Genomic DNA, 25265 nt, shown 5'->3' with positions numbered 1-25265 from the left:
GCACAGCTGTAGTTCCTTAACTAAAAGTGCACCGTCACTGGATGCTCAATTCTGCATTGTATTTCTTTATTGATTTGTGTACTGCTGAACCTCAAAGTCTCAGGGAAGAGAAGGCACGCTAGTGGAGGTGGGGGGAGCACAGACCGAGAGTGAGGGCTCCCTCCCAGCACCCTCAGAAGGCAGCCTCCAGCTCCTGGATGGTCCAGGCACAGACCTGGGGTTGTCCTCCACGACCCCCACGACCCCCACGAGCCCCGTCCCTCCAGGGCAGTGGGGCTGAGAGGCCTGTAGCCAAGGAGCCCATCCCAGCGGTTTCCATGGAAGGGCAGGAGCCTCAGCCTGGGATTAGGGAGGAGCCGCCGAGCTCTAGGACTCCCAGTCGTCCTCGTCCTCCTCACCAGGAGGCTGCTGTGGTGGTGGCAGGGGTGGGATGGAGTCTGACATGCGGGAGAAGGCTCCTCCTGGCCCCTCGCTGGCCGCTGGCGCAGGTCCTCTCCCAGAGATGCCTGAGGGGTGAGGTGGAAGGTGAGAGGGGAGGTTTGGGGCCCAGTCCCTAGAGACTCGGGAAGAAAAAGGCAGAAAGTGCATGACGCCAACACCCTGAGTCCCCTGCTCTGTCCTACCTTTGCGCCTCATGACCAGCTTGTTAAAGAGATCCGACATCAAGTCCCCACCTTGGACTGTGGCTCTCACTGCAACAGGAAAGTCACGGTGAGGGAGGAGGAAGGGACCATGTATGAAACCTCCTGGTGACAACCTCAGGGTCACTCCATCTGTCCTTTTTCTTCACTACTGACACACCCCAGCCCTCCACAGCCACGCGTCACCACCAGCTCCTGGAGCTTCAGTCTGCCAGTGGACACAGCACCAGGGCACTGGAAAGGAAATGGCTGACATCTGAGTAACTGTCACGGCCACCCTGTGAGACAAAGGGGCGCGAATGAGCAGCCCCCTTCGTATGGATGAGGAAACCAGCACAGAGAGGTTGTAGTCTGCCTGGGTCACAGTGCAAGCTCAGAAGCAAAGCTGGGACTCCACTCAGGACTGCTGACATCCAGGGCACTGCTGCTTATGCCCAGGTGTTACATTTATGCCAGTGTCACAGCAGAAAGAACCTATAACCCCAAGAGACAGAGAAGCAAGATTGAGCAACTCGCCCAGGTCCTCTGTTTCTAAAATATCTCTGGTCATGCCGATCAGGCAGTGGTGCCGTGGATAGAGCGTCAGACTGGGATACAGAGGACCCAGGTTTGAAACTTCAAGGTCACTGGCTTGAGCAAGGGATCATAGACATGATCCTATGGTTGCTGGCTTAAGCCCAAACGTCACTGGCTTGAACCCAAGGTCTCTGGCTTGAGCAAGGGGTAACTGGCTCTACTGTAGCCACACGGTCAAGGCACATATGAGAAAGCAATCAATGAACAACTTAGGTGCCACAATGAAGAACTGATGGTTCTCATCTCTCTCCCTTCCTTTCTGTCTGTCCCTCTCTTTGTCTCTCTGTCTGTCACAAAAATAAAAATAAAATAAAGTATCTCCGGTCCTGACCATTTGCTCGGGCAGCTGGCAGAGTGTGAGAAGATTCTCTCTTGTCGTTGGAGCTGGATGAGGCTCTGTGCTCTCCCAGCTTAGAGAAGAAGGTCCCACTCAGCAGCCCCAGAAGCCAGCAGGAATGCATTGCCCAGGCAGCAGAGACAGGATGCTAGGGAGGCCACTAGGGTTTCCAGCACACACCCTGGGGAGAGCAGGGGGCTGGCCTTTTGACACTGGGTGGCAAGGAGCACCCTGTTGGCATGGTGGTTAGAAGAGGCGGGCCTTTTCTTGGAGCCCTACTGGAGGTGGTGTGGGGCCCTCACCTTGCTCCTGCTCCTTCTGTTTCTTCTTCTCTAGCTTGCGCTCCTTGACGCTGCGGAGCTTGGCCTTGCCGATGCCCCCAGCCTGGCGGATGGACTCCAGCAGAGTGGCCCGGCCCCTGGAGGGCTCCACCACTTCCTTGGGAGCTCCCTGGACTGGAGCTGGGAGCAGGGAAGGAAGGCCGCTCAGACAGGGCCAGGCTGTGGGACAGCCCTGCCCGGCCCACGGCTCTGGGGGTCCAGAGGAGCCCTCAGCAGCCTGGCTGTGAGGAAGGCTCTTCCTGATGGATGCTGACTGCGTCCCCCTGAGCTCAGGAAGTCGTGTCCAGACACCCCGGTCCCTCTCCAATCCCCACCCAGCCTAGGTGCCACCCTGCAGAGGGGGACTCTGGGAATTACTGCGGTGCCAAGTATCTAAATGTGACACATGATCCACAAGGAATTCTGTGCCACTTCTGGGTGGTGATGACTGGGAGACATATGAAAACTGAAATTCTGCACTTTATGGGACACGTGAATATTTTTTTGCTGTTTTCAATTATTTTAGTAGCTCCCCTTTTCCATTGGCTGAAGGAGGACTGGGGGATCCCCAGACCTATCTGTCCAGGCTCCCTCTATCCTGGAGGATGGAGTTCTGGCGCTCTACCCAATGGAACAAGATTTAAAATCAGAACTATTCTAAAGCTCTGGAATTTACGACCACTACACAAACATACAGAAAATTCTTCAAGGATCCATAATTAGAGGCACCCTCAACCAGCCCCCTGCCTCCCACATACGCACCCCCATCCTTGCTGCTGCTCCTACCTGAAGGAGACATGCTGCTGTCATCCTCCCTGGCACCTTGCCCTGGAGAGCCCACGGTCTGTGGTGAGAGGTGGGGTGGGGGGGCGCTGACCAGCACTTCTGGAGCTGGGGGCGGTGGGGGTGGTGGCGGTGGGGGTGCTGTTAGCACCCCATCTTCTAGGACTGAAACAAGTGTGAGAAATGTGAGCTGCCTTGGGAATAAAGTGGCCTGCCTCCCCTGCTGGCTCGCGCTCACCTGGCTTAAAAGGCTCAGCCACCTCTGTGCGGAAGGTGGGCAGCTCTGGAACGGCACCAGGGGCAGAGGGGGCAATGCCGGGGCCCAGATCGGCGCTGTACATGAGGTCATCAGCGATGCCTGGCAGGTCGGGCAGGTAGGACGGCACGTCGATCTCGGGTACTTGGCCCAGGTCGGGCACATAGAAGTAGTTCTCTGGAACCTGCAGGAAGAGGCGAGGCTATGTGGGATGGGTGCTGCAGGGGTCATGGGCCCTGCAGTCCGCCGGCTCGGGAGGGATAAGGGGCTCAACAGACACCTCGCCTAGAGAACCCTGGCAGGACCGCACCTCCTCATCCACTGTACCCCCTGCACCCAAGCACCAGCTGTCTCTACCTGTTGCTCCAGCTGCTCTCTCTTGCTGATGGACAAAGGGGCATCAAATAGCTTCTCCTCTGTCTCCGCCCCCAGCATCACATGGGTCTTTGTTACAGCACCAGCTAGGGGGTCCAGGAAGACATACTTTTTGTACCTGTAGAGGTGGGGTGGAGGTCAGGCAATCTGTCATCTGTCCTAGGCCCACGGCCCTGACCTACTTCATTGGGGGCCGCCATCAATCTGCACTGTGGATTCCCAGGCCTTACAGAGCAACTCAGGCTGCAGACTTCTGCTGCACCCGAGTCTGCTGCCCCCTGCCCCCCCCCCCCCCACTGAGCATTCCAGGCCTCCCACTATCCCGCTCTGGCCCCACTCTGGCCATACAGGTTCTCAGTGGTGTTGAAGAGCAGCAGGGAGCTGACAGAGCTGATGTTGCTGGGAAGGCCCCCGAGCCCCTCCTCGGCCTCATCCTCAGGTTCCACCTTGGTGTTCACACACACAGGGAAGTATTTCAGCTTCTCCTGGGGGGGGGGGACACAGAAGGATGGTGGGTTTCAGGGCCAGACCAGTGACCCCCACCGCATGTCGTCCAAATCCTCTTGGGGACAGAACTCTATGGTGGGCCCTCAGTTGCTCCCTCACATCCAGGACTGCCACTGGTCAGCCCTGCAAGCGTGTGAACTGTGTGTGCCCATCAGACCTGCAGGGCCTGTTCATCCAGGGGGCGGTGCTTGCTCTGGACCCTGTGGCGGGGGCGTCTCTGCAGGCCAAAGTCCTGGGCCCCTGTGAAGATGGAACTGTACTCCTGCAGGCACTCTGGAGCTGGGTACTTGGCACTGGAGAACACCTGTGGACACAGGGAGAGTCGGATATCACTTTTTCAGGGGTCTCAAGAAGTTTCGAACAGCCTAGGGTTGGGGTGGGGGGACTCTGAGAAGGAGAGCTTGAGGTGTGGCCGGACAGTGAAAGTAAGGCCCTGGGCAACCTCAAAGGCACAGGGACTGGGTAGAGAACAGATATCTGCGACTGCCCACCAGCCACAGGGACATGTGGGCTACCTTGATGGCCTTCTTGCTGCCCTTGATCTTCTCAATCTTGGCCTGGGCTAAGGAGACCCTCTCCCCAATGGCCTGCAGCTGGCGCCGGCTCAGCTCCACCCTCTGGGAGATCCTGCCATGGAAAAAATGACAGGAGCTGGGGGCTGCTCCTCAAGCCCCTGCAGCCTCCTGCATTCCTCCTGCTTCTAACACCAAACCTGCAAAAAACCAGTGGCTTGAGCAAGAGTTCTTAAAAAGACAGTGTTGGGCAGTGGATAGAGCATAGGACTGGGATGCGTAGAACCCAGGTTCGAGACCCCGAGGTCGCTGGCTTGAGCATGGGCTCATCTGGTTTGAGCAAGGCTCACCAGCTTGAGCTCAAGGTTGGTGGCTTGAGCAAGGGGTCACTTGGTCTGCTGTAGCCCCCGGTCAAGACACATATGAGAAAGCATCAATGAACTAAGGAGCCACACAAAGAATTGATGTTTCTCATCTCTCTCCCTTCCTGTCTATCTGCCTCTGACACACACACACACACACACACACACACACACACACACACACACACACACACACACACGAGACAATGTTGGCCCTGGCTGGTTGGCTCAGTGGATAGAGCGTCAGCCCAGCATGCAGATATCCCGGGTTCTATCCCCAGTCAGGGCTCACATGAGAAGTGACACTCTGCTTCTCTTCCCCTCCATCTCCCCTTCTCTCCCTCTTCCCCCTCATAGCCACTGGCTTAGTTGATTCCAACATCAGCCCCACACAAGGGTTGGTGGGTGGATCCCAGTCTGGGCACATGCGGGAGTCTATCTCCCGTCCCCTCACTTAAAAAAAGGAAAAAAAAAAAGAATGTTACCTGCTTGTCAGGGTCAACCTTGGAACTGCCCAGGTAACCTTTCAAGGATTATGCAAGCGGAAGGGTCTAGGACTGCACTGGACCAAGCTCCTTGGAGCTCTGGGTCAGGATGGGCAATTACCCTGGTCCCGAGCTGGTCCTGGACATGCCACCTGAAGACATGGTTCCACCTCCCGCTTTACAGCCTCAAGCTTAGGCAAGCAGAGACAGAACCGTCATGACTGTCAGGACACAATCACCTATTTACAGACTAAGAAACCAAAGTTCGGCAAAGCTGGGCCTACACTCAAGTCCTAGAGCTGTTCACAAGGAACTGCCCTGACACGTGATAAACCGCTCGTGTAAGTACACCCCACGCCCTAAGGTTCTCATGGTTGTGGTCTGGCTGCTCACCAGCCTCCACCCCACTTCCTACCCCGATCAGTCAGCTGCAGTAACACTCACTGCCCTGCTATTCTCTGAACAGGCCAAACTCACTCTTGTCATGGGGCATTGGCATCAGATGCAATGCCGTCCCCCAGTTGCCCACACAGCCAGCTCCTTCACTGCCTGAGCTCCCTCCTCGCTGAAGCCTTCCTGACCACAGAATCTGAAAAGGCTCCTGTCATTTTCCAACCCCTACCCACTTTACTTTCACACAGTGCCACTGACATTATGTGTCTCCTGTCTAACATGTGCTCCAAGGGACTGGGGACTCCGCTTTGTTCCCTGCGTATTCCCAGTGCCTAGAACAGTGCCTGGCACCTGCACAGGCCCCTCTGTGGGTACTGATGACTAACACCCAGGTGTCCTAAACGTAAATGCTCATGAGCCTCACTTACACTGTCCCCACATTATTCAGCAACAGCAAGGGGCTTCTCACTGCAGTGTTAACTCTGGCTCTCGGATGCCAGTGCATCCTCCCCATAAAGCTCCCCCTCTTCCAGGACCACCAGTTTCTGCCCAGGACCACCACGTTCCACATTCAGAGCAGTCACATCTCCGCATCTAGCTGGCAGAAGTAGCACACAGTGAGGCAGGAGAAACCTAGGGACCACCCTCCTCCTCATGTGACACAGGGAGGGGAACAGGTTGGCCAGGAGAGTGCTCAGGCACCCTGTCCCACCTCCTCTGAAGCTGAACCTCCCTCCCCTTCCTGTGAAGCCAGGCAGGCCCCAGCCCTGTGGTATTGGCTGTGTGGTGCTGCCCAGGTTCCTCACCATCAGATCAGCATGCCAGTCTGCATGCCATCCGCAGAGGCTGCCACAGGAGGACGCACCTACTCCGGCCCCATAACTGCTCCTTCTCCGCCCCTCCCCTGTCCTGTCCCCTGGCACAGCAGACCCTGACCCTGGGCTCTTCACCTTCATCTTCTCCACTCCCAGGCATCATTCACAGGGATAATTAAGAATGATCTGTTAGGGGGGTGGGGGGGGCGAGGAAGGAGAGAGAGGGGGTGGAGGGAGGGGAGGGGCACAAAGAAAACCAGATAGAAGGTGACAGAAGACAATTTGACTTTGGGTGAGGGATATGCAACATTATCAAATGTCAAAATAATCTGGAGATGTTTTCTCTGAACGTATGTACCCTGATTTATCAATGTCACTGCCTTAAAATTAAAAAAAAAAAAAAAAAAAGAATGCTCTGCTAATTACGCCAGCAGCTGACTGAGTGCTTCTTAACCTTGGGAGTCACCAGGTGCCAATCAGTAGAAGGGGGGAAGAAAGGGAAGGATAAAGGAAGGGCTGACAAAGCGGAAGAAGGAAGTGAGGAAAAGAGGAAAAAAGGAAAAGTGTGGGGCAGGTGGAAAGAAGGAAGGAAAAGAAGAGGAGAGGAAAAGAAGGGAAGAGGTAAGAAGTAGAAAGACAAAGACAGAAAAGGAAAAAGCTTTGCAGACAAAATGGACCCTTTCCCAGGAGGTAGGATGGAGACAGGCAGGAGCTGCAGCTTCTCTGGGGGGCTGATGTGGTGCTGACAGGAATGGCAAGTGACAGCACCCCAAACTCCCCATGCAGAATCTGTCCAGCTCCTCTTCCCTGTCACCACAACACCCTCTGCCTCAACCTCTAAGTCTTGTGAAGCAGGTGACGTCTCTGGGCAGGTATTTTGGGCCTGGCTTCACCCAAGTGAAGACGGGGCAAGTGAGAGAGAGCTGTAGGCAGGAAGAAAAGTGATAGAAACGTAAATTCCAAACTGCCCTCTTGATGTTCCCTTATCTGTCAGACCTCACCCTTACTGGCCTATTGCCCCGGAGACAGAGGAATTCCAAGAAGCTGGCAAGCCCCCCAAGAAGGAGCATTTCGGACATACCAGGACTTTTTTTTTTTTTTTTTTTTTTTTTGGTATTTTTCTGAAGCTGGAAATGGGGAGAGACAGTCAGACTCCCGCATGCACCCGACCGGGATCCCCCCGGCATGCCCACCAGGGGCGACTCTCTGCCCACCAGGGGGCGATGCTCTGCCCCTCCGGTGCATCGCTCTGTCGCGACCAGAGCCACTCTAGCGCCTGGGGCAGAGGCCAAGGAGCCATCCCCAGCGGCCGGGCCATCTTTGCTCCAATGGAGCCTTGGCTGCGGGAGGGGAAGAGAGAGACAGAGAGGAAGGAGGGGGAGGGGTGGAGAAGCAGATGGGTGCCTCTCCTGTGTGCCCTGGCTGGGAATCAAACCCAGGACCCCTGCACGCCAGGCCGACGCTCTACCACTGAGCCAACCGGCCAGGGCCCGGACATACCAGGACTTTTGATTCAACACCCACTTTGCTGGAGATTCTCCCTTATCCTATAAATTTGTCCCCCTAGCTTGGACTGGTGCCTTTCTCCCCGAAGTGCCCGGCAGGGTTCCTTTCTTCCTTTCAGTAAAGCCTGTTACTTTGGTCTTTCGGACTCCCATGGATTCCAACATTTGGTGCCAAAACCCAGGACAGGGTACTAACTGCCCTGACGATTCCTCTTTGCCATCCAAACTTACAACCAAGGAAGCAATGGGCAGCGGCAGCTCATCCCGGGCTTACTCCCTGATTCTGTTTGGACATGTAATTGTAGGTTGATTGGCCAGCAGTCTAACCCTGTCCTGAACCCTGCCAGACCAGAGAAAGGTAAGGAGTTTCTCCCTCCCCCTTCCTCGGTTGGCCTCCAAATTTCTCTCCAAAACACCCCTTCCTGGTCGGATGGTTTTGACTTCAGATCCCAAACCTACGAGTGGTCTGCCTCTACTCCTCTACTGGACTTCTACAAAAGTCTAGATGTGCCTAGCCAGGCCCCTCTCCTATGTCCCAGGATCTCAGCCTTGGGGTGACGACCTCTTGTCTGAGACTCTCTTTCTACGGATATTTTCTCCTCTCGGAACTGAGACTGAAGGCGGGGCGCCCCCTTCTCTCACCAGTCTCCTCTACTGTGGGCTCCTCCCAGTCCACTGTCCAGCCAGGCTCCCATCGGAACACGGGCTTCTCCCAATCTCAGGCCTCAGAGACGACTCCTCTACTCCTTCGGGACTCCTCTACTCCTTCGGGATTACTCCTTCGGGACTCATCCTACTCTCTGAGGTTCACAGTTTGGGAGGTTTCTACTCTGAGTGGCTAGCTTCTACGGACTTCCTCAAAAGTTTAGGCGTCTAGCCAGGTTGCTTTCTACTACCATTACAATATCCTAAAAATCTTGACAACTTTTGCCACCGGACAGGGAGGGCATCAGAGATTCCTTAAGTGCAGGCTTTCTTCTCCCTTCACTCCTGTCCTTAATCTCTATGCCACTTGTTCTACACGCAGGCCGTTTTTGGCCAAAGAAACCTCACCTAAACCTCTGCTCCTAATCTCTCCTCCGTGGACTCCCAACTCTCTCCCCTCCTGCCTGACCCCTGGGGGCACCCCTCTCTGATCCCTCTGCAAATCTCTTCGCTCAAGTCTCTTCCCTCCAGAAAAGGCTTTCTGTTTTCTCATTCACCTGAAAATACCAGTGTTCTTAAACCCCTCCTCCCTCCTTACAGACTGGCAGCTCTGTCTCTTTGTCTTCTTTGACCCATCTCCCCACCCCACCGGCTTCGGCTGTCTCTTTTTCTTCTTCCACCCATCTTCCCCCCTCCTCAGAGACTGACTGTGCCTTCCAATACCCCTCGTCCTCTCCCCTTTCCTCAGAGCTCTAAATCTTCTGACTCCTCTGACCACGTGGTGCCACCACCAGCACTTTAATCTCCTCCTCCTCCTCCTGCAGATTCTGACCCTCCTTCTTTCCATCCAGCTGCTCACTGTCCATCCGTCTGCTTTCTCTCTTCCTCCCCTCTATGCTGGCAACTCCCTGCCATCTTGAAAAGCTTAAAAAACCAGAATTGTCTATTGAGCAGTGTGAGTAATCTGTTCTGTCTCTTTGTTTATCAGAAAATATCTCTACTATAATTTTAATTGAAACAAGTAAAGTGCACTCATTTAAATTCCTTAATTCATAATGTGTATCTGAAGTCTTTGTTTAATGTGTAACTGTGTCTGTTTCTAAGGCTTTAAACCAATAATCAAGCCGCTTCTTAAATCAAGGCTTACTCATCCCCTCGGACTCTCCCTGCAATACCCCTTCCTTCCTGTTCAAAAACCTTCAGGGGCTTATTGCCTCGTACAAGCCTTATACCTAATCAATGAAGCAGTAATTCCCCTCCATCCAGTAGTCCCTAATCTATACAGGTTACTGTCACACATTCCTTCAAACATCACTCACTTCACAATCCTGAACCTCATGAATTCCTCTACACCCTGACTCTTACTTTCTGTTTGCATTCACCTGGACTGACCCGGACACTAATGCAGCCCAGCAACTTATGTGGACTGTCTTACCCCAGGGATTCAGAAACAGCCCACACCTGTTTGGATTTAGCTCAAAACTAGTACTCTCTTACAATATGTAGATAACCTACTCCTCTGCAGCCCCTCCCTGCCTGCCTCAAGGAGACACACCGCCACCCTTCTTAACTTCCTCACCGTGAAGGGATATTGTGTCTTCTCTGCTAAGGCTCAACTTCACTCTTAGTCCATAGTCTATCTGGGCATCGCCTTAACCCCCACCACCTGAAGTCTCACCCTAGATTGAACTCAGACCCTCCACAGTCTCCAACCACCTACCACCACAAATCAAATCCTTTCTTCCCTTGATCTAATAGGCTTCTTTAGACACTGGATTCCCAGTTTTGCTCTCTTAGTCAAGCCCTTCAGTGAGATCTTCTGAGCATGGCTTTTAAGGTCTATAATGGCCAAGGAAGTAACAGAAAAGGCAAATAAGGCCCCAAAAAAGTCAGGAAATACTAGCTTTTGGCATACGCTCTTAAAGGCTCCAGTGCCCTAAAAGGCTTCATAGAATTCCATCAGGGCCCTGCTCCAGAGTGGAAAGAAAGGTCAGTGAACTGAAGCCTGCCAGGCTTCCCGGCCCCATCAAGGGACACACCTCTGCTGTGGAAAGAGGGACAGGAGAAGGTAAGCTGCCCCCTTGCTCCATAGAGGGAAGGTTCAGTGTCTTCTAGCCCTGCTCCAGCTACCTGTGACCTGACCTTGCCCAGCATGCTGAGAATTGCCACTGAAGGCCCAAGGACATCATTCATGAGTCTAAGGTATTTCTTCCAAGTAGCAGATAAACTAATCTCATTTCTTGTAAATACAAGGGCCATCCACTATGCCTTGCCTGAATATTTGAGCTTTATTTATCCCTCGAAGATCTCTACTGTGGGTATTGACAGTCTAATTTTGTTGCTTTATTTAATGTATAGTATCTCCTTTATTCCTCTTGTCTCAATGCCCCATGCCTATTGTAGACTGAGACCTGCTGCTAATTCCAGCTAGAAGCAGTAGTCACTAGGACTTAAACTCTAATTGCAAAGTGTATAGATGTAACCACCCTTTCTCTAAGTACTTGCAGGATTTACAGGTTACTCAAAAAACTGTTCAAAGACTGTCCAAGAGGCGCTTCCAACATTACATCACCCAAGGACTGACTTTCTGGACAGGTCCACACACCGTGATCTCACAGCTGCTAAGGGCGGCTCTTTCCTCCACCCTGACCATCTAGAGCTCAGAAACAGAGAAACAAAACCAACCCCTTGTCTGTCTATTTTCTATTCACCTCTCAGCCTGCCTCACCCAATCAGGGGCTTTCTACTCGTGTGGGACCAACACCTATATGGGTTTCCCTACTAATTGGACAGAAACCTGTACCCTAATCTATCTCACCCCAAATATCAACTTAATCCCACCCCACGAGCCTCTCCCAGTTCCTAGTACATTACCCATCAATCTAAGGACCAAACGAGCTGTACAAGTAATCCCTCTTCTTATTGCTTTAGAAATCTCTACAGAAGTAGGTCTAGGGGCAGGGGGACTGGCCACTTCCCTGTCTTATTCCTTCCCTCTCTCTCACTCTCTCTCTCTCTGAAGCCCAGCGAATTCATAAACATGGAATCTGTGGTTTCACACAAGCTGGGTGTCTTGACTATTGCCTTTCATTGGTCCACTCACTCTCCAACTTATTTTTCTAAATTTTGAACCCTGTCTCTTACATTTGTTCACTAGTTTCTTACAGAACCGCATGCAGACCTTCGCCAATCAGAAAATTGAAAAAATCTACCTAACCCTACATACCAACCCTGAAACCTTCCCACGCGAAACAGAAAAATCTGAAACCCTATATCAGCAAACCTCCTAAATTCTGTCTTTCAACCCCTACAGGTCCCCTAACCCTAAAGCTCTCCCGTATCCTTGAAGAACTAGGAGAATGAATAGCATTCACCTCTTAACGCTTCTCAGTCTTTTTACCCTTTACATAGTAAGGGGACAAGATAACTGGGTCATCTTGGCTGAAGAAGAGCCTACAAATGAACATGAAACATTTCTTTTAGCTCAAGCTAACTGCTCTCTCCAGGGCTGCCAGGAAAAAATAACTCTAACTTTACCATGGAAGAACTTTCACCCCGCGCTACACAACCCTCCTTATCTCTGCATTCCTGATCTCCAAATACTTGCCCCCTTCTTTATCAAGTTCCTACAGGCCAGGATGAGAGAAATCTCTAGGATTACTTACAATCAAATGTTCCTACACTCCTATTCCCCAATACCCCAAGGAGAACTTCACGAGGGAAATATCAAATAGGTAGGGATGACAGCAGGAAGAAGCCGCCCCTCAGCCCGAGAAGTTCCCTCCTGAATGTACTCCAAACCTCCTTCCTTTTAAAACACATATACTCAATCCTTCTAAAAACTTACACCAACAGGTTCCCTGTCTCTAAAAATCTCCACATGTCCTCCCATTCAAGAGGAACCAGACCAGCACGTCTCATGAGGCTCATCCAGGAGACCATGTATCACCATGTCACCCTGTCCACTCAGCACTCGCAGCAAGCAACTAACAATTATTACCTCACAAATTTTTTTTACTTCCTCACTCAGGTTTTCAAAAGCATCGCCTGGTTCAGACCTCACAACACGAAAATTGACGACCTCCTTAACTGTATGGGGCACTTGGCTTGGCAAGGTTCTCTTCTTGAGTTTCTCCAAAAGAAGCAATAATTTCCCATTTTTTTCTCCTCTTTCTCATCACCCCTCACTGTATATTATAAAATTAATAACTGCCTTTCTTTTATATGTAACCACAGAGTTGAAAAATGATTATGCAAATTCCAAACTGCCCTCTTGATGTTCCGCTTATCTGTCAGACCTCACCCTTACTGGACTATTGCCCCTGAGACAGAGGAATTTCAAGAAGCTGGCAAGCCCCCCAAGAAGCAGCATTCCGGACATGCCAGGACTTTTGCCTCAGTATCCCCTCAGACTCTCCCAAACACTATATAACTCGCCCCTAGTCTGTAACCAGCCCCCTTCCGCCCCCTTCTCCCAGGAGAAGTGCCCGGCAGGGTTCCTTTCTTTCTTTCAATAAAGCCTGTTACTCTGGTCTTTTCGAACTCCCATGGATTCCAACAAGAAGCAGGGTCTGGGCTGGAAGGGAGGGTCCGGGAGAGCCTGAGAAGTCCTGTCATTCTCTCCAACCTGCACGGCTCCCCCTGCAGCAGAGCAGGAGGAAGGAATGCCAGCTTGGAACGCTAATTTTCTAGGACAGTGGTTCTCAACCTGTGGGTCGCGACCCCAGCGGGGGTCGAACGACCAAAACACAGGGGTCGCCTAAAGCCATCGGAAAATACATATTTATTATACAATACATTTTTAAATAAAATATGTATTTCTGATGGCTTTAGGCGACCCCAGTGTTTTGGTCGTTCGACCCCCGCTGGGGTCTCGACCCACAGGTTGAGAACCGCTGTTCTAGGAGCTCTCCTGCCTGCAGGACTGGGCCCAGACCTGAAGTGGGGGAGAGATAGAAAGTGCCTCTTCTCTGCAGGTTTACAAGCGGGAGGAGCACGTTTAAGGGGGGAGATTTCCAAGCTGGGGTCACATCCCCACCACAGATGCCCATGAGAAACGAAAGGCCCCCTTGCTTGTTCATTGCTCCAGGATGGAGGTGGGGGTGGAAGAAAGAGGCTACAGCCACTCCCCACCCTGGCTCAGGTCATCCCTGACTCCTCCCTTGCCTTCATGCTCTCCCATTCTGTCATGTTGTCACTGTTCCCTTTGAAAGGTCCCTTATCCAGCTTGCCCTGCCTGCAACTCCCAGGACTGCAGCCTTATCCCTCCCATGCCCTGAGGCACAAACAGCTTCCAGGTGCCCCTGGAATTCACTCTCTCCCCTTCTTGTCAACTGTGACCACTGCCTGACAAACCTTCCCAAACTCTTCTGTCTCATCCCTCCCTGCAGAAGTGCCTTTCCAGGCTCCCTACAACCCCTGGATCAAGCTCCCAGTCCCACCTTGTTCAGAGAAGCCCCCCTCCCCCTGGGCCCTGACTTACAATCCCAGTCTCCCTCACCCAGCCCTCCCACTCCTCTGCCCTGGAACGCTCCCACAGCTCTGCAGAGCCTCAGCCAGAAGCAAGCTCCCATCCGGCGTCCAGAGCGGAGAGTGAGACCCACAGACGCAGGTCAGGTTCACTTTTCACACCCTGTCCTGTCCTGCATGGCGGTGGCGGAGCTGACCGTATGGGACAGGCAGCAGTCTGTGCTCCGGGAGCTGGCACGCACCATGCTCCGTTCCGGCCTCTAAGCCTTTGGCGCACATATCCAGACCCCACCAGATGGCCTGCAGGCCCACATGCCCAGTCCTGCCTCACCATAGCCTGCCCCTGCTGTGGCCCAGTTCATGCCCTTCCCTTTAGGAGGCCTTCCCTGACCACCTGTACAGGTACATGGTTCTTCTCGCTACCAGCGATTTCTTCCTTATTCAGGTAACAGCCCGTTTTCATGGCACAATCCACAGACTCAATCCCTGGACTTCAGGTGGGCTACCCCCAGGGCTCAGGGTAATGCAGGAGAGCAGCTCTGAGCCAGCGGTGTGTCACGCCCCTCACCACAGCAGCTGGCTCTGGCACAGACAGGAGAACCAGGCTGAGCCAATGGGCAAGTAGGATGTCCAATGAAATGCTGGACTTGAACTTGAATCTAGGAGCTCTGACCCTACTGGTGTGATTTTACCACCACAAGAGCAAACCCTACCTGGGAATGGGGCTAACATACAGGCTAGGAGCAGGGATAGAGTGAAAGCAGAGCCAGGTGCTGACCACATACATCATCTACACCAGGGGTCTCAAACTCAACTCAGCATGTGGGCCGCAGAGCAAGATCACAGCCATTTGGCGGGCCGTACTAGGTCTACAAAAGGCAACTGTTACGCAACACTTTTCTCACTGCAGTTGAAAACAAAAAAAATCAGTACAACAAGCACAATCGTACATGCAGTTTACTCAGTGTCACAAAACGACCAGAAACTGTAGTTCGCATCACAACTGCTGTTAACTAAGCTAATATCTAGCTAGGATGCTAGAGAAATGAAAAATACAAGTAGGCCCCTAGGCTTACTTAATTTTATCCAAAATATTTTGAACTTCGTGGATTAGTCTGCAGGCCGCACAAAATTGTTCGGAGGGCCGCATGCGGCCCGTGGGCCGTGAGTTTGAGACCCCTGATCTACACCCTTCAGGTGAAGCCTACTCTGATTGGTTACTTTGTGCTTAAACTGGTTGGGGGGGTTCAGAGCGATAAACATGCCATCTATCCTTACTTAACGCTCTCTTCTCCAGATCCTGAGAGGCCCACGCAATTTGTGCTAAACAATTAAGAAACAACCAAAACCTACCGCTCTTCCATTCCAGACTGCAAGATCCCTGAGGACAGGAAACACGCCGTACACATCTTCAGTATCTCCCAGGTCCAACAAGTTGGACATATGATGGGAGGTCAGTGGGGTGACCTGGAACCTGGTTATGAGGGCCCCTGAGAGCATCCTCACCTCCCTCAGACACTTGGAAGGCCCACACCCACGCTTGACCAACTCACCATCCCTGCCCAGGAGATGGCCTTCCTGCCCTCTCCTCACCCCATGGAACTGTCTACAGGTGCCAAATACTGTACCAGGAAAGAAAATTAAAGTATGCTAAAACCCAATGCTCTCCTGAGAGAAAGGCAAGCACGCAGTCACAGTCCTGGTGAGGAAACACATATTCCTGGTGGATTATTTTTGTCATCCGTGTCAATCACTGGGCATGGGGTGGCCATAATTTGGAACTGACAGCTCTTAAAGGCCCGTGTCCTCTTGCTTATGTGCTCCTTGGGCATATTTAGCACAAATACACACAAAAGGGGCACCTCACACTTCTATAACTCCTGATAGCAGGTTAACGAAGGACCATTGTAGGCAGCAAATGAGCAGAGAAGTTACAAGAGTGAGCATTTACTGCACACTTACTATATTCCAGGTACCGTAACTCCACTGCAAGTTTTAATTCCTTTAACGTTTACAACAATCCTATGAGGAAGGTACCATTATTATCACCACACTATAGACGAGAACAACTGAGGCTTAGAGAAGTAACTTTCCCAAAAACACAGAGCCAGCAAATGGGGAGGCCAGCTGGAGCCAGGCAGTCTGCCCCAGAGTCAACGCCCTGAAGCACTGGGCACTGCCCCCTGGTTATAGTTATACTCAGGCTCCGGGCAGGCAGGAACGTCAGTGGGAAGGTAACAGGCAGAAGAGTCCAGAGGACCTGGTGTTTATACCAAGTCCAACTGAAGACGATGACCCTGTTTTCTGCTCCCACTAGGGAAGGCTTCAGGAAAAGGTGGACTCCCAACTGATGGAGGAAAGAGGCATTGCCTGGTGATACAGAGGGGGCTTCCTGGACTGGGCTGCAGGCATGGGGTGGGTGGGGGATGACATGGACCATGAGATGACCTGAGTCAGGCAGTGAAATACTTTACACTGGGCGGGATAAAGGGTCCCTACGTGAGGCATGATGGGGGCAACTAGGAAGAAGATCCAAGCCCATCTCAGGTAGCCTATGGCCAGAGAAAGACAGGACAAAACCTGGGACCTTGTAAGAAAACAGCAGCCACCATTTGCTCATGTTAAATCAACATGGAGTGAAGCTCATGACAGCCCAGGATTGCGCTGGATTAGCACTGGAGATAACAAAAAGCTGCCACTCACCGACTCCCAGTCATCACTGACCGTGAGGCCCCACCTCCTCGCTCTCCTGCCAACCTGGCCACACTGGCGTCCCTCAGGTCCTTCCCGCCTCAGGGCTGTCCTGCAGTTCATGTACTTCTCTCTGGAACATTCTTCTTCCCAACATCCCCATCAATAACTCCCGCTTACCCTTCAGATTTTTTTTTTTTAATTTTTTTTTTTTTCTGTATTTTTCTGAAGCCAGAAACGGGGAGACACAATCAGACAGACTCCCGCATGCGCCCGACCGGGATCCACCTGGCACGCCCACCAGGGGGCGACGCTCTGCCCCTCCGGGGCGTCGCTCTGTTGCGACCAGAGCCACTCCAGCGCCTGGGGCAGAGGCCAAGGAGCCATCCCCAGCGCCCGGGCCATCTTTGCTCCAGTGGAGCCTCGGCTGCGGGAGGGGAAAAGAGAGACAGAGAGGAAGGAGAGGGGGAGGGGTGGAGAAGCAGATGGGTGCTTCTCCTGTGCGCCCTGGCCGGTACTCGAACCCGGGACTTCTGCATGCCAGGCCGATGCTCTACCACTGAGCCAACCGGCCAGGGCCACCCTTCAGATTTTACCATGCATCTTTTCCCATGCATAAGCCTCCTCTGACCTCCCCAGACCAAGTCAGGCCTGTTAACAACCACAACCCTCGTAGCATCCCCCCTTCCATTCACAAAGACAGTAGAACTCCAGAGTCTGGAGCCACAAGACCTGGCTGTGACCCAGGGCTCTGCCACTCGGGCAAGTCTCTTAGCCATTCTGTGCCTGTTTCCTCATCTATAAACTAGATAACAATGGTAGCTCCTCATAAAGTTGTGAGAGTTAAATGAATTCGTGTACTTCAGAGGAATGGTGGCCCATGGTTAATGCTTTATAAATATTAGTAACTACGAAAGTATTTTAAAATAGGTCTTATCACAATTTAATTTAAAACCTAACATGCAGTTGACTAATTACAGTCTACCTCTCCAGACAGAGTATACCCTCTAGTTGGACAGGGACACTGCCTTGTCACCGCTGTTACTAAGGACAGTAGTGGTGCCTTGCACACAAGAAGTGTTGGATACGTATTTGCTAACTGCAGGAATAAGTGGGGAATAGGCCCCAGGGGAAGGAAGAGGACGAGTTAGGAGAGCAGTTTCACCACCAGGGGTGTGGGGGCCACATGGAACCCAAGAGACTAAGTGGCACTTAAGCTCTTTCAAGAAGTATACTTAAGAGAAAAAGCTTCTAAGCTGGGCCCCTTGGGCACAGGGAAGCCAGCTGGTCCCCCCATGACCAGGAATCACTGAAAAGGGCTGCTCTTAGAAGGTGCGTTCCCAGGAACAGAGAGATGACTGCCAGGGTGGGAGAAGCCCCTGATCAGGTGGGGACGAGTGGCAGCACTCACCTGCTAAAGATATCTCCAGAGACCTTCTGCAGGTACTGCAGGGCATCCGCTGCCTGATGGATGGCCTCCTCTCGCCGCAGGTCCGGCTGGATAAGGGGCACTGTGTAGGTCTGACCTGCCAACGAGTGCTGGGTCCTCATGGGAGTCATGGTGCCTGTGGGTGGGAACCAGAGCCTCAGGGCCGCCCCACACTTGGCCACCCCCCAGCTACCACAGGGCAAGGCGCTGAGAGAAGAGAACATAGCCCCGAACCCTGACCGTCTGCCACAGGCTCAGCCTGTGGGGAGCTGGGACAGAACTTCTGGTGGCAAGCCAGGAGCCCACAGGAGCTGGTCTTCTGTTGCTTATTGAGTGAGTGAAAGAGGGAAATGGTAGGGACAACAGAGGTTGACGAAGAGGGCTCAGAGAAGGTGTAACACTGACTGACCCCATCAGGTGCTTGGAACCCTGCTGAACACCCTCATTATACAGTATCTCATCCCAACCTCCTAAGCCTGGATGAACAAGAAAGAAACCCTTGCCTGACCAGGTGGTGACACAGTGGATGGAAAGTCGGACTAGGATGCGGAGGACCCAGGTTCGAGACCCCGAGGTTGCCAGCTTGAGCGCGGGCTCATCTGGTTTGAGCAAAGCTCACCAGCTTGGACCCAAGGTCGCTGGCTCGAGCAAGGGGTCACTCGGTCTGCTGAAGGCCTGCAGTCAAGGCACATACGAGAAAGCAATCAATGAACAACTAAGGTGTCGCGACAAAAAACTGATGATTGATGCTTCTCATCTCTCCATTCCTGTCTGTCTGTCCCTGTCTGCCCCTCTCTCTGACTCTCTGTCTCTGTAAAAACAAACAAACAAACAAAAAAAATGAAAGAAAGTAAGAAACCCTTGCTGCATCATGAAAAACAGCCTGGAAGCAGAAGGAGGGATTCAGGGAGAAAAATGCCTCAGTTAATTGCCAAATGATACCCACATCTGGAAAATCACAGAGAATGGTACTCCTGGCTTCTTCTCACTTTGACCTCTGAGGAACTCAGGGCTTGCTCCTGAGATAGGACAGGCGGTGGCTAGTGACTCTAGGTATCGCTGTCCAGACCCCGCTCACCCAGGCTAACCCGAAGGGGGGCAGAAGGAAGAAGGGGCATGTGCGGGCGAGAAAGAGGAAGGAAAGCACTCGTCAACTGTACGACAGGACAGACTATTTCTACTGGGTTTAATTAACTCCACTCCCTGGTGCCACTAGAGCAGCAATCACAATGCAGATGGTACTGCCTTGACTGGCAAGAGATGCACCAGGCAGAATGTTAAGGCACTGCGCTCCTATAAACAGGCCTAATCAGAGCACCTTGGTAGAAGGTGGTGAGGCACTGTGGGCCTGGCACTGTGCCCCAGACCTGTTTTCCTTGGCACCATGTGGGGCCCCTGCTTGCAAAGGTGTGAGAGGGGCTGGGTAAGTGTGGCAGGGAGGGCTCAGGAGGCTGCATTTGGGCTTAGTGCTACGTGACCTTGTGCAAGCTGCTTGCCTTCTCTGAATATCTGACTCTACTTCCCATGCTACAGACTTGGCGTGGCACTGCCCTCTAAGTGGTATCCCAATGTGTCACACCACCCTCACCAAGCCTGTGTGCTTCCTCCTTCGCTCCCCTTGCTGGCTTTCCTGGCCCCTCCTTCTACCCTACTTGTCCTCCCCTCACCTTGCCAGGCCAGCCCTTGCCCTCCCCTGAGATGATGGCTCCACTCAGGCTTGTTTTCCAGCAGTGACGTCCTCAGCATCTCAGACCTCAGACCTGAACCTGCCTGAATCCTTATCAGAGCCCAGTGTCACCTCCTCACTTCTCTTCCTATCAAACCAAAGTGGGGCCAGTTGATACCTAACTACCTGAGGAACCCTACCTCTGAGAGCCCCCTACCTATCAAAGAGAATCCCCCACTTCTTTGTATTCACATAGGTGCAAATTGGCTGGCCACCCTAACTTAGCCCTGCATGTGACTTTTCCCATCTGTAAGATGGGAGGGGATAAAAAGCAGAAGACACTTTCCTGTGCACATCTTGAAATGCACACCTCACGGTTGTTTACCACATCTGTGTGTATGTACACACACAAGGGGGGACTTTAGGCACAAATCTCTGGAACAAGGAAGTATGGGATCCATTCAAGAAGAGGCTGAGTATTGCTGGTTGGATATTTATTCATTCCATCTGCAAACACTTACTGATCAACTATTAGGTGCCTGCCATGATCACAACAGAGATACGGAGGACCCTATACTAGTCATGGAGACAGCCTCAAGAACAATTAATTATACAGCATGTGGTAAGTGCTCTAATCCAGCCATGAATGCGGCACTAGGGGAACAGAGAGGAAGGTGTGAGAAAGCCCTTCTGGGGTTAGGGACTGAGGAAAAGCCTCTTGGGAGAAGCTGTACCTCCCCAATAGGCCCAGGGAGAGCATTCCAGGTAGAAGGAACAGCTTGAACAAAGGTTTACACAGGGTGATGGCAAGTTGTCTGGAGTGGTGAGGGTATAACTAGCCTTGGCCAAGTAGCAGGAAAAAGTAAAAGAGAGGCCAGATTATGAAAAACGCTGAATACTATGTGGTAAGGAGTTTCCACCAAAATCCTTACACTATATAGTCCAATATGGTAGCCATGAGCTACATGTGACTATTGAGCACTTGAAATGTGGCTATTTTAAATTGAGATGTAGCAGAAGTATAAAATATACTTCAAATTTCAAAGACTTACTAGAAAAATAGAACATAAGCTATCTCATTAAAATTTTTTATAGTCCTTATTATGGGGGACATGTTCCAAGAGCTCCCAGTGGATGCCTTGAATCACAGATAGTACTGAACACTATATAAGCGATGTTTTTTTCTAAGCATACATATGTACCTATGATAAAGTCTGAGTTATAAAGTAGGCACAGTGAGAGATGAACAACAATCATAAAACAAAACAATTGTAACAAGATACTGTAATACAAGTTAATGCAAATGGCTTTGGGGACATTATTAAGCACAATAAGGGTTACTAGAACTCAAGCACTGCACTACTCTATGACAGTTGATCTGATAACACAGTCCGCTATTAGGTGTCTAAGGGGCGGGGCATCTACAGCGTGGACAGGCTGCGCAAAGGATGATTCTCACCTCAGGTGGGACAAAGCGGGACTGAGTGGGTCACCTGCCAGATTTTGCCATGCTCCTCAGAATGGGGTGCAACTTAAAATTTACGAAGTATAGCCTGACCTCTGGTGGCGCAGTGGATAAAGCGTCGACCTGGGAACACTGAGGTTGCCGGTTCAAAACCCTGCACTAGTCTGGTCAAGGCATATATGGGAGTTGATGCTTCCTCCTCCTCCTCCTCCTCCTCCTCCTCCTCCTCTCTCTCCCTCCCTCCTCTCTAAAATGAATAAATAAATAATAAAAAATTACGAAGTATCTCTGGAATTTTCCATTCAATATTCCCAAACTGTGGTTGACTGCGACCACGAAATCGGGGATAAGCGGGGGACGACTGCATGCACAGTGATTACATGCTGGAATGGTCATATTTTAGCAACACTGAGTTAATAAAAGATAGCACTAAATTAACTTCACCTGTTTCTTTTTACGTTTAGCATCACTATGTGCCTCACAGATTTCTAACCAACAGCACCACCTTACAGACTCTGGTAAAAACTATGCACACTTCCAGAACATGGAACCTACACTATGCCCGTCTCTCAGTGCTGTTTATAATTTCGGAAATGCGTATAATCCTTCCTGCAAACCTCCCGGAACCCGGCTCCCAGGGTCTAGATTCCAGGTTCAAAACCTTTGCAGATGGCTCGGGATCAACCCTGAGGGCCCGGGAGGCGGGGCATTCACCCGCCTCAGTGAGGGCGGGGGCGCAGGGTCTGAGGCTCCGGCCCGCGAGGTCCCGAGGGCCCCGCCCAGGGCGGGAGGCCGGTGAGGGTCAGGGGCGGGCCCGGGAGGGAGGGAGCGGCCGGTGCGGCCTGCAGCTGCGAGCCCTGTCTTCCTGCTGGGCCCCAGCGCCCGGGCCTCGGCCTCACTCGGGGGGCCGTCTGACCGCGGGCACAGCCGCCGCGCCGCTTCCGGGCGTGCAGTGAGGCGGCCGGCAGCTCGGAAGTCGCTCGGGCGCAGCACCAGCGGTCCCACCCGCCTCCCCGGCCCCTCGCCCGCGCTCCTCGGCCCCCCCCCCCCCACCTGTGCTGCCCAGCCGCCCGCCGGGCTGGGAGGCCCGCCCCGCTCCTCACCTGCGCTTGCTGCCCTGGCTCCGCCCGCCGGCGTCTCTCCGGCCGCGCTGCCCGGTGCTGGCGCCGCCCTCAGGCTCCGCCTCTGGGGCGCTCGCGGGGTTCCCGAGCTCTGGCTCCCACAGCCGCCAGTCCAGGCGCTGTGAAGAGTCTGCACTCGGAGGTGCCCGCCCACCTCCCGCCTCCCGCTCCGTCTGACTTGGGCATCTGCTGCCCCACGCTCTGCACGCCGGCCCCCCACCCTGTGTGCTCCGGCCGACCAGGTATCAGCGGGGGACAGCCCCTCTCCTCCAGTCTAAGCACTGGACTAATTTAATATCTTTTTCTTTAAAAAAATTTTTATTTTTAATCCATTGTGTTGTGTTGCGGACCAGCGCGGCTCCTAATGGTGCAGAATTAAGGAAACATACTTATTAAGAAAAAATGGGGCCTGACCTGTGGTGGCGCAGTGGATAAAGCGTCGACCTGGATATGCTGAGGTCGCTGGTTCGAAACCCTGGGCTTGCCTGGTCAAGGCACATATGGGAGTTGATGCTTTCCAGCTCCTCCCCACCTTCTCTCTCTCTCTCTGTCTTTCCCTCTCCTCTCTAAAAAAAAAAAAAGAAAAAATGGGGCCCTGGCCAGTTGGCTCAGTGGTAGAGCATTGGCGTGCGGGAGTCCCGGGTTCGATTTCCGGCGAGGGCACACAGGAGAAGCGCCCATCTGCTTCTCCACCCCTCCCCCTCTCCTTCCTCTCTGTCTCTCTCGGGCGCTGAGGATGGCTCTGTGGCCTCTGCCTCAGGTGCTAGAATGGCTCTGATTGTGGCAGAGCGAGGCCCCAGATGGGCAGAGCATCACCCCCTGTTGGGCATGCCAGGTGGATCCCAGTCGGGCGCATGCGGGAGTCTGACTACCTCCCCGTTTCCAACTTCAGAAAAATACAAAAAAGAAAAAAATGGGACCAGGAGGACTCTTCAAATGCTGATGGCAATATCCGAGGGCTCCGTAGCCCCAGGTTGCTTTATTATATAGCCATATGCAAATCAAGAAAGTCCTTAATACAAAGTTACACAGCTGAGGCTAAAACCGGAACTCTCCCAAGGCATAAGCAGAAATCCCCCCACCAGGCATAAGTGAAATCAACAAACATCTGAACAGACAAAGAGTAAGAGGAAGGGCATGTAAATTGCTTCTAGCAACTTAAGGAAGCAAGTGAAGTGGGTGCAAATACTCAGCAACATAGCCAATATGGAGGTGAAGGGGGGAGAACTTAGCCTTTTGCTAAGCCTCGAATCTACAATGGCTTTTTGCCATTTATGGTCCACAACAGTGTTACCATGGTTTTAAGAGTCCCAAGCATATATAACACCCTCTACCCACCCCCGCCGCGTTGTGCCCCCCCCCCATGCAAGGTCTCTTTCCATTCCTGTTTCATCTTTTTCCCCTCCCCCTACCTCAATCTCCCCTTTCCCTCTGCCAATAGCTACCCTGTTGTCTGTAGCTATGTGTTATGTATATATAATTTGGACAATCCTTTCACTTTCTTTGATCCTATTCCCTTTTCCCCCTTCCTTCTGATAGCTGTCCATCTGTTCACTGTGACCCTGCCTCTGTTTTTATTTTGTTCCAGTTTATTGTCTTCATTAGATTCTGCATATAAATGAGATATGTTATTTGTCTTTCTCTGCCTGTCTTACTTCATTTAGCATAGTAATCTCCTTATTTTCTTGTCTTGATTCCATGGGCGGTTCTCCCCAGAGAATTCACCTAGGTTCCATCTCCCTTTAAAAACTAAATATGTGCCAGGCACAAAAAGAAAAATACTGTATGTAAAGTTGGTGGATAATGGGGGATGGTCACTTGGGGAACTCAGACCCACGAACTTTGGCTAGGACCGCCCACAACCAAGCGCACCAAAAGAGGCTTCACAGGAACTGTTTGGAAAAAAGCGACCATTTGCCAGCCAGTGGGATTTAACCACGTCATGTTAGCTTGACTTCCCTAGATGGACCCCTTTAAATATCTCCCACACGGTTTAATCCGTGCAACTTCCCTGGCCTCCATCTTACCTTGGGGCCAGGGAACCTTGCTGGGCGGGATGCACTGTACTCAATAAAGCCGTTTACTATTCCATACTTTGTGGCTTCGAGCCCTCTTCCTTCCTTCTCAGCAGGGAAAAATACCTTACATTTTGGTGTTGAAAACCCGGAAGGAGTTAGAAGTCTGCAAGGACCGCTCCTCTTCCTCATCCCCTCTGAGAAAGAACCAGGATCTCTGACCTTCCACCCACTTCAGTGCACGGTGCGGTAAGTCCCCTGCCTCCAGCCTTCCTCTCAGTTCTTTCCTCCAAGACTCCCTGGCCAAAACCGTAGCTACGTCAGGAAAGTCTTTTCCGTCTGTCTGAGTGCGTGTGCTTGTCCCCAAGCACATCCACTTTACCTTTTCCATCCGTGGCCAGACCTTGAGTTTTTAGGACGCTAATACTCAAATCTGACCACTCCGAGGACTGAGGGCGGCTGTGGGGGCACAGGAATCTCCCTCCTTAAAGAAGAAGAAACTGTTCTTCTCTGCTGTGACCAGGCCACAGAACCCATTCAATTAGTCTCCTGAAGGGACTTTTGGTGTTAACACCCTCACCAATTTAACTATCACCAAAAAAGCTGGGAACTGATTGGAGATCTCTTACACATACGGCTTCTAATTATTCGCGTACCTGTCCTTAATTTCTGTGCCACCTGTTCCACTGCGCAGGTCTTTTTCTGGCCAGAGAAACCTCACCTAAAACCTCCACTCCTGATCTTTCCTCCGCAGACTCCCAACTCTCTCTCACTCCTGTCTGACCCCCCGCGAGTGCCCCTCTCTCGGGACTTTTCTCTGGTCCCTCTGCGGACCTCTTTTGTGCTCGGTTCTCTTCCCTCTGAGAGCCCCCTCCCCTCCCTTCTCAAAAACCTGTT

At 52.2% G+C, this 25265-nt stretch overlaps 1 protein-coding gene across 5 annotated transcripts; it reads right to left on the bottom strand.

The window, feature by feature from the left end:
• Positions 1–44: 44 nt before the first annotated feature.
• Positions 45–22488, bottom strand: LOC136395173 (WASH complex subunit 1). 5 transcript variants are annotated; one of them, XM_066369462.1, is made up of 11 exons: positions 22336–22488; positions 18084–18237; positions 4311–4422; positions 3953–4099; positions 3637–3773; positions 3271–3406; positions 2896–3097; positions 2661–2822; positions 1857–2015; positions 624–692; positions 45–506 (listed from the first exon to the last, which is right to left on the bottom strand). In XM_066369462.1, exons 2-11 carry the CDS (start codon positions 18230–18232, stop codon positions 367–369), a joined length of 1413 nt encoding a protein of 470 aa, XP_066225559.1. In that variant the 5' UTR covers positions 18233–18237; positions 22336–22488; the 3' UTR covers positions 45–366. The 5 variants fall into 5 exon arrangements, with proteins under 5 accessions (XP_066225559.1, XP_066225561.1, XP_066225562.1 ...); XM_066369464.1 differs by lacking the exon at positions 22336–22488 and adding an exon at positions 21795–21914; XM_066369465.1 differs by lacking the exon at positions 22336–22488 and adding an exon at positions 21227–21250.
• Between the last annotated feature and the right edge of the window lie 2777 nt (positions 22489–25265).

Source organism: Saccopteryx leptura, chromosome 2 (genome assembly GCF_036850995.1).
Source record: "Saccopteryx leptura isolate mSacLep1 chromosome 2, mSacLep1_pri_phased_curated, whole genome shotgun sequence".
NCBI classification, from domain to species: domain Eukaryota; kingdom Metazoa; phylum Chordata; class Mammalia; order Chiroptera; family Emballonuridae; genus Saccopteryx; species Saccopteryx leptura.
This window is presented reverse-complemented; position numbering and strand designations above follow the sequence as displayed.

Excerpts from the sequence above, each read along its gene's own strand:
- LOC136395173 (XM_066369461.1), bottom strand. The coding sequence starts at position 18,793 with ATGTGCCTTGACTGCAGGCCTTCAGCAGACCGAGTGACCCCTTGCTCG. Across the intron at positions 18,238-18,720 it reads GCGACCTTGGGTCCAAGCTG|GCACCATGACTCCCATGAGG; the intron begins GTGAGCTTTGCT and ends TCCCACCCACAG. Across the intron at positions 2,823-2,895 it reads GGCTGAGCCTTTTAAGCCAG|TCCTAGAAGATGGGGTGCTA; the intron begins GTGAGCGCGAGC and ends CACTTGTTTCAG.